Source organism: Aspergillus lucknowensis (assembly GCF_044049455.1).
Source record: "Aspergillus lucknowensis strain CBS 449.75 chromosome Unknown BJX67scaffold_11, whole genome shotgun sequence".
Taxonomy (NCBI): Eukaryota; Fungi; Ascomycota; class Eurotiomycetes; order Eurotiales; family Aspergillaceae; genus Aspergillus; species Aspergillus lucknowensis.
In genome coordinates, this window is record NW_027263555.1 from 590,320 (window position 1) to 602,128 (window position 11,809).

General features: G+C 49.1%; 2 protein-coding genes across 2 annotated transcripts; one reads left to right on the forward strand and one right to left on the reverse strand.

The window, feature by feature from the left end:
* Nucleotides 1-1,315: 1,315 nt before the first annotated feature.
* On the forward strand, nt 1,316-4,870 carry BJX67DRAFT_33114 (bifunctional cytochrome P450/NADPH--P450 reductase). The gene is made up of 4 exons (XM_071027504.1): nt 1,316-1,341; nt 1,422-1,843; nt 1,909-3,844; nt 3,918-4,870. The coding sequence occupies exons 2-4, from the start codon at nt 1,551-1,553 to the stop codon at nt 4,755-4,757; spliced, it is 3,069 nt and encodes a 1,022-aa protein (XP_070888140.1). The 5' UTR covers nt 1,316-1,341; nt 1,422-1,550; the 3' UTR covers nt 4,758-4,870.
* Nucleotides 4,871-4,983: 113 nt separating this feature from the next.
* On the reverse strand, nt 4,984-7,882 carry BJX67DRAFT_371098 (transcription factor domain-containing protein; the record flags this gene model as incomplete). The annotated part of the gene is made up of 10 exons (XM_071031029.1): nt 4,984-5,205; nt 5,297-5,627; nt 5,754-6,247; nt 6,310-6,507; nt 6,654-6,919; nt 6,990-7,208; nt 7,341-7,484; nt 7,542-7,617; nt 7,678-7,715; nt 7,792-7,882. 10 exons carry the CDS (start codon nt 7,880-7,882, stop codon nt 4,984-4,986), a joined length of 2,079 nt encoding a protein of 692 aa, XP_070888141.1.
* Nucleotides 7,883-11,809: the final 3,927 nt, after the last annotated feature.

Genomic DNA, 11,809 nt, shown 5'->3' on the forward strand with positions numbered 1-11,809 from the left:
GCTCAGCTTCATTTATTACCTTACCATTCAAAACACAATACCTCACTCTCCATTTCCTTAACCATGGCCCGCGTCCGCGCCCATGTCTCCTCTCGAACTAGTTGGTTAGTACTAATTTACATATTAAGGTACTTACCAGTGATACCTTAAAATCTTGAAGCCTGATCTCTAACTTCCTAATGCAGTTGTCAAAGTGAGTAAAAGATTGATAGCAGAACTAGTTCTCGAAAGAACTAGTTTCTAAGACGTATGGAGGGTAACATTTAGAATATTTACAGAAACTAAAATTAATCTTACTGGACTCCTGTGGTTAACCCCAGTGATTTTGTTAGTACATATTTTATTCTACCCTAGTAAAAGGTTAAGTTGCTAGTTTCTGCTATCTCAAACAGCTTTCAGCAAGTAAAATATCTTTAATATGTGGAGACTGAGCATTGCTAGACTATTAAGGGGAGCGGTATCTGGAAAGAGTATAATGAGCTGACCCACCATACTAACAAAATCACCGGGGTCAACCACAGTAGTGGGAGAAGCTATTTTAAAATGGTTAGCATGTGATTCGGAAAATCGGCGCCGGTGGTCCGAGGTCTCAGGGGGGTGGTGGGCTGACCTGTTGTCACCTCCCAGCTCCTCTTCAGAGCCTGTACCTGTTACCTCAACACTAGAGAAATGCAAGGCATCGTTAAAACAGTGGCCTGAATAGCTTCCATCTTAATAAATTTGCTTGCGGACATGGACCAGCGCGATATCACCGGATCAAACGATTAAAAATGAGAGGTTTCTGTAGCAGTCACCCTATAAGGGTTAACCGAACATTTTCCGGCCCAACTTCTAGATTCCAGAAGCTGGTTGCAAAATCCCTCCATTACGCCGTATTCCTCATTTTAGATGATCTGCAAGAGTATCCACCGCTTCTTTCGCTCTTGGGGAATCCATCACTCTTAGAGCCTCGCAGCCTGGAGACCCCGGCATTTCTGGGCTGTCATATCCGACCGGGTAGTGTCCTCGGACATGGTTCAACCTTCAGCCTACTGAACCGAGGCAGTGCAGGATTCTGTCTCGGCCCTCTCTGAAGCAAAAGGAAATGAAACACAAAAGTGGCGCGGTAGCCAACACCGAACCCCGAGCCCCGAGTCGTCGTAGCAAATGAATGCAACCAGGCGACCGGCAGGTGGAAACATCGTGACGAAATTACGCCTCATGAGTGAGTGGATGCCTGCCTTATCATGAAGTATAAATACGCGATAGAAAGAATCAGACCCTGAAGCTGTTCATCATTCATCTTTGGAAGACCATATCAGCAAATGATAAGTATGATGGAACGCATTCCCGGGCCTAAACGTCAGTAAGGCTTATTTTCATCTTTTGTTCTTTAGCAATGCTGATAATTTATCACCTCTTGCTGACTTGCGCTTTATTAGCCCTACCCGTGGTGGGAAATCTTTTTGACCTCGACCTTGAAAAGGGCCTAGCATCCGTCGTGAAAATATCTGAGCAATACGGTATACTTTCGCCTCCTCTCGGTTTGGATAGGAATAAACAATAATGAAATGATAACCTCAGGACCACTATTCCAAATCACAATCAACGGCGAAAAGCAGATTTTTGCGGCCAGCCAGGAACTTGTTGATGAGCTTTGCGATGAGTCCCGGTTTCAGAAGGCCGTGATCTCTGGGGTCGAGAATCTGCGGATGCTGGCCAACGACGGCCTCTTTACGGCTTACCACGGCGAGCATCGCTGGGGCGTTGCTCATCGCATCCTAGTGCCTGCATTCGGCCCCCTACGCATCCGACAAATGTTTGACGACATGAGCGACGTAGCAGAACAGCTGTGCCTGAAATGGTAGGCATTGCTGACCTCAAGCTAATGATACGGAGAAGGCTAATTATGTCGGTGTTTGGTTGCAGGGCCCGCTATGGCAGTTCGATGAGTATCAATATCACCGATGATTTCACACGCTTGACATTGGACACGATCGCCCTCTGCACAATGGGCTTCCGCCTGAACAATTTCTACAATAACGAGTCTTTGCACCCATTTGTCGAGTCCATGCTGTATGTGTTGAGGGAAGCCGATCTTCAGAGCATGCTTCCGGGAATTGCCAAAAGTATGCGTGTCCACGCGCAACGGCGCATGTCCAGGCATATAGAAGCTATGAGAACTATGGCTCGCGAGATTATACAAGAACGCAGAAATCAGCCGGAAACAGTTGATGACCTCCTGAATACCATGTTGAACGGCCGTGACCCAGTCACAGGCGAAGCCATGACCGAAGAGTCCATTATCGACAACGTCATTACGTTTTTGATTGCAGGGCACGAGACCACATCCGGCCTCCTTTCTTTCACGTTTTATTATCTGCTTCGGAACCCACACACCCTGGAGCGGGCCCGAAAGGAGGTAGACGAGGTGGCTGGCGTGGAGGAGCTCACCGTGCAGCATCTTGGGAAGCTTCCGTACATCGACGCCGTTTTGAAGGAGAGTCTCCGTATGATGCCCACTGCGCCGGGATTTACCGTCTCCGCACGAGAACAGGAGGTTCTAGGCGGGAAATGGGTAATTAATCCCGGGCAGGCGATCACTTTACTACTCCCTGTCTGTCTGCGAGACGCCAGCATCTTTGGGCCAGACGCCGACGAGTTCCGTCCGGAACGCATGCTGGAAGAGAACTTCTCAAAGCTACCCCCGAACTCGTGGAAGCCGTTTGGGAATGGAGAACGCAGTTGCATCGGCAGGGCCTTTGCCTGGCAGGAAGCCCTGCTTGTAGTTGCGAAGGTCCTTCAAACCTTTGACTTGGTGATGGACAACCCGAACTACGAGCTCCAGATCAAAGAGACCCTCACCCTCAAGCCGGATGGCTTCCGGGTCCGGGCTACTCTGCGCCACGGTCAGAACGCCACAAAGCTATCGCGGCGTAGTATGTTGGTGGATGCCAACTCAGCACCACCATCAATTACCTCGGCTGGACAGCGTAACCCGGTTGGAGGCCAGAAGATCTCCTTCTTCTACGGCTCCAATAGTGGAACTTGCAAAGCTCTCGCCCATCGGTTGGCATCCATCCTGATGACACGTGGGTTTACCGATCAGAAGCTTGCCCCGCTCGACGCAGCCGTCAATAGCCTGCCCAAGGACCAGCCTGTGGTCATTGTAACCTCCTCGTACGATGGACAGCCCACCGATGATGCGAAGGAATTCATGAAGTGGCTCGAAAGCGCCCAACCCACGGACCTCGAAGGTGTCTCGTACGCAGTTTTCGGCTGTGGCCACCACGACTGGGTCAAAACATTCTATCGCATTCCTATCCTCATTGACGAGTTGATGCACAAGGCTCGAGCCGCAACACGGCTTGCACCGCTAGGGACGGCCAACGCTGCTGTCAGTGATCTGTTCTCAGACCTCGAAATCTGGGAAGAATCACATCTTCTACCGGCCCTCCGAGAGACCTTTCCCCCGCCCAAGAGCAGCGATGCCGAATCGTTCAATCCACACCAACTCGAAGTCAGCCTCAGCAGGCCGAAGAGAATTGGAATGCACGAGGGGCTCGTTGAAGCAACGGTCACTGCCGCTCGGGTCCTTACCAGCCCCGGCACTTCAGAGAAGCGCCATCTGGAATTCTCCATCAAGGATGAGTCCACCACTTGGCGTCCAGGGGATCATCTCAACATCCTCCCTGTCAACCCGCCCAGCACAGTCTCCAGAGTCCTGGCACATTTCCACCTCGCGCCGGACTCTAGTATCACTATCAACTCCTTTAACTCGCACGGTCTGCCAAATGCGACGCCTGTGTCTGCGGCCGAGCTGTTTAGCTCATACGTGGAGCTGTCTCAGCCCGCAACGCGGAATGTAGGTTCCTCGCTCAAATCATTGGGCAATGTGACAAATGGTTTTGACATATTGACTAACCTTGAACCCGCAGAACCTGAAAGCCCTCGCTGCAGCCACCGAGTCCGACGCGGACAAACAAGAGCTGATCCACTTCCAGGATTACTACGAGTCACTCGTTAGAGATCGCCGGGTTTCAGTCCTAGATCTTCTTGAAAAATTCCCGTCTATATCCCTCCCGATTGCCACGTTCCTATTCATGCTTCCCCCCCTGCGCGTTCGAACGTACTCGCTTTCCGCCGCACCCTCGTTCAAGCCGGCCCACGGCTCGCTTACCTATTCCGTCATCGACGGGCCCGCATGGAGCGGCGGCAAGGACAACAACAGCAACGACAACAATGCCCGGTATCTAGGCGTCGGCTCGAACTATCTCGCCTCGCTCACGCCCGGCTCCATCCTCTACCTCTCGTGGCGGCCAGCCAAAGACGCCTTTCACCTCCCAGCAGACCCGTCCCGCATACCGATCATCATGATCGGCGCGGGGACCGGCCTGGCCCCGTTCCGCAGCTTTATGCAAGAGCGCATGGTGCTACGAAAGAAAGATGAAGAATTGGCGAAAGCACTGTTGTTCTTCGGCTGTCGCGGACCGCATATGGATGATATCTACAGGGAGGAAATCGACGAGTTCGAGGCGGCGGGTGTCGTTCAGGCCTTCAGGGCGTACAGTAAATCCCCTGACCACGCTGGAGCAAGGGAGTGTCGCTACGTCCAGGACCGTTTGAGGAAGGAATCGAGGATAATCTGGGATTTGTGGGAGAATAACGCAACTATCTATGTATGTGGCTCGGGAAGTCTGGCTAGTGGGGTGACGACGGCGTTGGAGGAGATGCTGGGCACCTTGCCCCCGGAGCGATATGTGACGGAAATTTTCTGATGCATATTATTACGTCCCGCCACATAATCTCGTTTTTCAGTGCGCTTCTGCAAGTGCCGAGTAACTTCGGACAGGCAACAAGGAAGGGGGTGCCGTCATTCAAAGGTAGACTGGGATTCAGCTAGGTTACTTGTCGGTTGGTTTATTTTTTTTACATTTTTTTTTTTTTTTTCACCTGCTCTGCCCCGCCCCGTTCATGTCAATACCTCATCCTCTACTACATAGATCAATCAAACGTAATATCTGGAACCGCTAGCCCAAACAAGCTGTGAACGTTGAGGGAGCTCGCCATAAAATTCTCCGGACAGTCGCCTGGCATGAAGTCCGGCAATACGGGATAGTACAAATCGTTGCTCGCATCCCATGTTTCCACAAGTCCACCTTCCAGGAAGCCGGTATCATGAACAGTATCATTGCCAAGACCGTTCGTTGGGCGGCTTGAATTCAGCTGTGTGGGAACCTAGTCGAGGGTTACGTTAGCAGAGGAACAAGTATCGGAGATGGTTATTGATGATTCTGAGGTGACTGCGACAACATACCTCAGTTTCCGGAGTAGGATCAACCCTCAGTGAGTCCTGTTGGTGCTCTTCTTCTTCCTGGAGCAGTGGCTGTTGTTGTTGTTGTTGTCGCCGCTGCCGGCCATTAAGCCGTATATTGCCCAGGTCTTTGACATACTGCCGTGCGATATGCGCAAACTCCGTGAGCAGCGAGGCAGGAAAGACTCCTCCTGACTTGTAGTCCAATAGACTAAAATGTCCGGCTGCTACGTCCAACAACGAGAGGTTGTTGCGCGTTTCTGGATGCGTTGGGTTGTGAACGACAAAGTCGAACAGGATAAAGAGAGCCGCGAGAGGCAGAACCGCCAAAACACTGTCCACCATCAGCTTGGCTCGCAAATCTCGGGCTTATACGAGTAGCATGCAGTTATTCTGTTCATATGGAGCTAGCTTGGACGGTATGTGCCCCGGAGTTGGTGGAGGTAAAGGGGGAACCTACAAATTGGGAGTGTAGGCAGCGATGACGATATCCCTGCTCCCTTCGACAATGGCCCTGGCCGTATCCATCAACAGCCGTTTGCTCTTTTCTTGTGACGGGGCCGGGTCTTCTCGGCCTATATACATCTTGAGTCTCACCAAGGCAATAATCAGCCCGTAATAGCAGAACTTGGTCTGCAGGACAGCCAACTTGAAAGCTGGCTCGGTGAAGTGCAAATCCGGGGGCTGAGGCGCGCTCTGTTCACGTTCCAGTACCACGGGTCGAAATTGCCACGGCACTGCCATTCTCCAACGCTCCAACTGCGTCTCGATCGCCTCGATCGCGCGATGGTATGCCTCGGTGGATTGCGTTGCGGCACTCACCGAAAACAGCGTAGTGTACGTATTGGAGAGCAGACGCCCAAATGCAATGGCCGACATGAACCAGTTGTGCCCTTCAAAAACGGATTCTGGGACTTCAGGTACGGGGCATCCGATATCATAGTCCGGGATTATCTGCGTTTTCGTGTTAGGTTAACATGACAGGGGAGCCACTTCTTCGTCAGCGCGAAACGTACCGAGCCTTTGTGGCTCTGGAAGCACATGTGCTTTTCTATGAAGTATATAACCCAGAATGTCCGGTGACAAGTGTTTCTGTATCGCTGGTCTCCGTCGCCGGTCGCTCTATGGTATCCCAGCCCCTGAGCCATTCGAGCTGCTTCCATGACCAATATTTCGTCGATTTGAAGGCAGCAGGAAGTCAAGGCAAATATTGACTGAAGGATCATTTCGAATCATCAGTTGCTTTTCTTTGCGGCCTTCTATGTTTCTGTCGAGGGACTGGGCCTCACCATTGCAACTAAAGCCTAGTTGCATCCAATTAGCCAAGACAGCCACTACCACGTATACGAACGTGACATACTTGCAAACTCAATAACCCTTCTCTGGGAATCAAGATATCCGAGACAAGACCTAGGGAGACCTGGAAGAGCTTCCAAGCCCTGCCATTCCCCGGATCAAATGTTCCGCCTTCATGGTACTGGCAAGCAAGAGCGAGGATAGTATGGTATAGAGCTGAGAACGCACAACTGGTATTCAAGACTTCGGAGAGGTGGGGTCCGAATGCCTTATCCTCGAACTCCTTGCGATCAAGGAAAGGGTAGATTGGGTGCAGTTGATGGAAGTAAGCTACATAACATGTTCATCGCATCAGCGTATTAACCAGAGGAGTGGACCCCGGGGTGGGTATAAAACTGACAATCGATATAGAGTTTGGCCTTGTCCAGGGGGACATGTTCGATGTCTGCTGGCCTCTTGAATGTAATACGCGAGATCGAGGAAGGTCCCTGGGCAAGAATGCGCGATCGGATGACGGTTTCGATCGTCTCCACCAACTCGTTGAGCCTGTTATTTCCTAACCGTTGCGATAGAGAGTGTATTCGATGCTCGGTGAAGAATGCAAGGCTTGAACTAGTCACTAAGACGAGCAAGTGTCAGCGATAGGCGCCTGTTCAATCTGCTGTCGTATAACTTGCCGTCGGTTTCGGGTGCCTAGGGATGGGATGTTTGGGTTAGACTATAGTACATAATTAGAACAAAGCTTCCACACTGACCCTGAGTAGGGCAGAGCTATCCCTTTGCATCCCGATACTACTGTGGTTTTCCAACATCTGGTCCAAGAATATGGTTGAACTTGGCTGTTGGCGGGACGTCTCCGTCAAAGGCTTTAAAGGTGGTCGAGCGGGGTTCGCTTCTCCTTAAGTGTCAGCAGTATAGGAGAGGCAAGACCTAGATCCGCGGTGTCACATACTACTACGCCTTTCGACTAATGATTTTGGCTTTAGCTTTCGCTTGGACAGGGTGAAGTGGCAGCTCTCATTCCGTTTCTGCAAGCCAAGTCAGTTAGCATCGATGTTCCGCGCCCGCTTGAACAGTCGCCACCTTACAACGCATTGGATGCATCGGGACGATTGCACGGGATCCACTAGAAATAGGAAGGAGTTAATGAAAGAAGCTCCAAAGAGGCTGTTCGGTATCCGGTAGACATCATGTGAGCATACCAATGCAGCGAACCTTCCGGGTCCTGCAGTGGTCGCAGGACTTGCAGGTTGTCGGCTCCATACCTCGAGGGCTATTGTGAGTTTCGGACATTGTAACTTGTCTTAGTGCGAATGGGCCAGGAGAAAGAGAGGCCGGAGTTAGATCCTCGGGGTTGGTTCTTGAATAAAAGAGTGGGCTCGGTCCTCGGTCAGCTTACGTATGGACTCTGCCACAGCCAGTCGTGCTGTGGGGAAAGTCAGCCGGATACAGTTAGTCAAGGAGCCCCTGCAGATCCCTGCGTTCTAGACTTTCATAAACGTCATCACGTGCCGAAATTGTTGACTTCGATCGACCGGTCGCTTTCCCACGTGCTTATGAATGGTAAAGCGAACGCGCGCACCTTGCAAGGTTGGTAAAATCAAGTTGAAAAAAAGCCCTTATCTTGATGTAACACTTTGAAAGTAATAGCACCGGAAGAATCCAGATGACTACTCTCATTATGACCTTGTGAGGATGTTATTCCCTACGACCGACCCGCAGAGGAAGCACAAGTGCTGGGAGACAACGGGTAGCGCGTAGGGATACAATCTGTGAAGTGACTATACCCTCTTGACAACCCGAGCTTCAAACCCAACCGGCTGAACAAACCATCTCGTCTTCGCACTCCAGGAGTTGGTCATTTCCAGATCATAGTCCCTCACAAACACGGGGACAAGCTTGGCCATCTCCAGTAATGAGATGTTCTTCCCGATACATGTCCTTGACCCTTGCCCGAATGGCATAAAGCTCTGTCCCATGGCCTTTAGCCGATCGCCATCAGGACAGCCTGCAGGGAAGGCATTGCTTGGGTTTGTTTAAAGGTCGGGTTTGATCCGGGCGCGGCAGCGTCAATCTCTCCGCGCAGCTTCGCCAGGGACTCCGGTTTCTGATAGAGACGATATATGATGGCGCTTAAACTGATAGCTCTGGTATCACTTCCAACTCCAGCTTTCTGAGCGGCTGTGAACACCACATCCCATTCTGACAGCGTATGCGGCTAGTGCGTTGGTAGACTCTCTCCTGCCAGTTGCTTCGCCTGCTCTCTGGTTCTCTGAATATGCTGTAAGGTAAATTGAGTGACGTATGTCTGGTCGTTACCGATGTATTTCATCACTTGGACGACTAAGGGAAGTAGCCAAGTGTACAGGCCAAGATAGGAAGATCGACTATTGAGCGCGTCGAGTGATGTTATTATCCCGCCTATGTCCTTCCTGGCGTCGAGGAAGCCGAAACGGCTGCCAAACTAAAAAGATTCACATCGTTAGTGATCCTTTTGAGGGGAAGGGGGGCAGAGAAGCGGTGGGTAAGCACGCACAGTAAGCTCTTCAATAACGTCAGATGCATAGCGTTGGAACCAATGTGCCATATTAATCACATTATTCTTCTCAGCAAACTCATCGAGTCGTGTCTTGAAGATTGCAATGAGGTTGTCGACATAAGGCTCGTATGCAACGAGCGAAGTCATCGAGTACATCGAGGCAACTTTTCTTTGGGTCTCAGCATGCCTCTTACTCACTCTCTCAGAAAAGAGGTTCGTCAGGCTCAGAGCTGGGCCGAGGTTCCAGGCACCGTACCAAGGCGATTTCTCAAACTTTTGTTCCATGGCCATAGATGGGTTTGAGTGTCGATGGATCCGAGATGCAAAAATAGTTCGGTGCAATCCGGACGATGTTTCCTGCCATTGATCCGCATTAGCTACTTTCTATTATTGCGGTGTGGATTGCTCGTGGACGCGTACCCATCTTCCTGTGGAGTTCAATGTTTGTGGTGTGAAAGTCACCACACTTCATCTGCCACACGTGGTACATTGGTGAAGCGGGCAAGAAGCGGACCCGGGATAGAATGGCTTGGAGACTTGACAATAGAGAATTCGATCTTGATTATCAAAGCTGCAATGGCGATGGCAGCGATGGTTGGCAGTGATAATGTTGAAATCTGAGAAATAATGGCTGGAATTCCTCCCAGTAATGGCTGAAACGCGACTTCAGAGCAGTGAAGGTGGCCAATACTTTGAGAATATTTTTTTTTGGTTGGTATAGGAGCAGGAGCCGCTAGATAGGTGGTGGTATTCTCCTATAAATCAATCACAGGTCACGAATGGAGTGCCTTAAGTAGAATTAGACTTTTCTAGGGGTTCTTGATAATAGTTATATTTTAACAAATCTTGGCAGTAAACGCAATAAAATTAGAAGTAGTAGTTGCGATTAGTTCTTATTAGCGTGGAACAAAACAGGCATTATAATAGGAATAATAGGAGTAATAGACTAATAATAGGCCAAGACTGGTATATACTTTTAAAGATAAAGATATAATAGAATCTATTAGTAAAGTCAAGTGTTGGTAGGGCGAAAACTAGACCAAGATTTTAGGTAAATTGTGAATGGTGCCTAATTTGGGCCTACCCAATGCAAGATATGGTAGGGTTGGGGGCAGTAAGTTCCTCCCTGTTTATTCACTAAGCTCTATCTAGTTGCAACCAAGCCTATAAGACTATCCATACTAATCTATTAACCACCCTGTTTCTTAGTAGAAGCCAGCTATCGGCCTAAATATGGTTGGCTGGATGTAGTTGGAGTTAATCTACACCCATGTTAATGGACTAATATGCTGGCGGCTATAATGCTTTAGCTGGCTATAAAAGAATATTTTACAAGGCAAATCATGGCATTTGGTCTCCAGTCCTTCTCTAGGGCCTGGGGTTGCCTTATATGTCCTGTGGGTTACCTAACAGGTTAGACTGATATGTCAGAGAATTGGACGATTGACAGCCAATGGATTCCGCTGTGCCGCAGCTCTGCGCCGCGACGCTAAGGAATAACAATGAACCAATCTAGTTATATTAGTAATATAATACTAGAACAAATTAGGACTACAGGCATACTAAGAATATGAAGGAGCATATTAAGGATATGATTGTATTAGGATTAGGATATAATACAAGCATAGAGGGAATATAATAGGTTAAGCTATATAAGGACTGTTATTACCTGTATCTAGAAGTTTTATTTTCTATCTATTGTTAACTAGATTAATAATACTATATTGTTTACTAATCTGAATCCCGAGTATCTGCCTTTTTCTATATTTATTTGACTCCTTAATAATTATACTTCCTTTATTTACTTCTAGAATACCCTTAGGTTCCTACCTGGACGCAGGGGACAAACCCTGCCCCCCGGGGGACTCCGTCCGCGCAGGTCGCCGTTCTGCCGGGCGGTCACGGGGGGTCCGGCCCCGCAGCGTCCCCGTGCCACCCTGCAAGTCCCCGTGCCTTTTTACAAGTCCCCGTGCCTGGATGCAAGTCCCCGTGCCTTCCTGCAAGTCCCCGTGCCTTTTTGCAAGTCCTGGTTCCTGTAAGTCCAGGTTCTGCCTACTAGTTACTCTTCTACCTGCTAGTTACTGTTTTATCTTATCTAGTTACTTACTATTTCTATAAGTAATCTACTCTCTAGTAAGGGTTCTTTTACCTAACTTAGCTTGTATTTTTTAAGATAAGATCCCTGATCTTTTCTTAAAATCCCCCTGTCTAGAAAGCTTCTAGTACCTGCAGTTAATTTAAGGCTAAAAAATAAATTAATCCTCTCCTATATCCCTTGTCTTTTATTATATTACTCCTCCAACTCTTCTGTTATTACTAGAAATAGATAATTTACCCAGCCCCCATGATATCCTAGTGCCTGTATCTAAATATCTTGTCAAGATTAATCCTGCAACTAGTACCTATACTACCCATGCTTCTCCTAGATATGATCCCAGAACTTTGCCAGCAATTATCTTATAACTAAATAGCCTGCCTGCATGCAGCTATACCCCTGGACTAGATCTAATAGCTCAGGAAAGGGCTGCTATAGTCCTGCAGCATGCAGGGCTTGGTAGATAATTACTAGCTAGTCTACCTCTAGACTCTAGAGTTCCTGTATCTAGCCCTTGGCTAGCAGCATGCCTGATAGCAATAGGTGCATCTGCATGTGGGTAATCTTGTCTGTAGCTGTAACCATA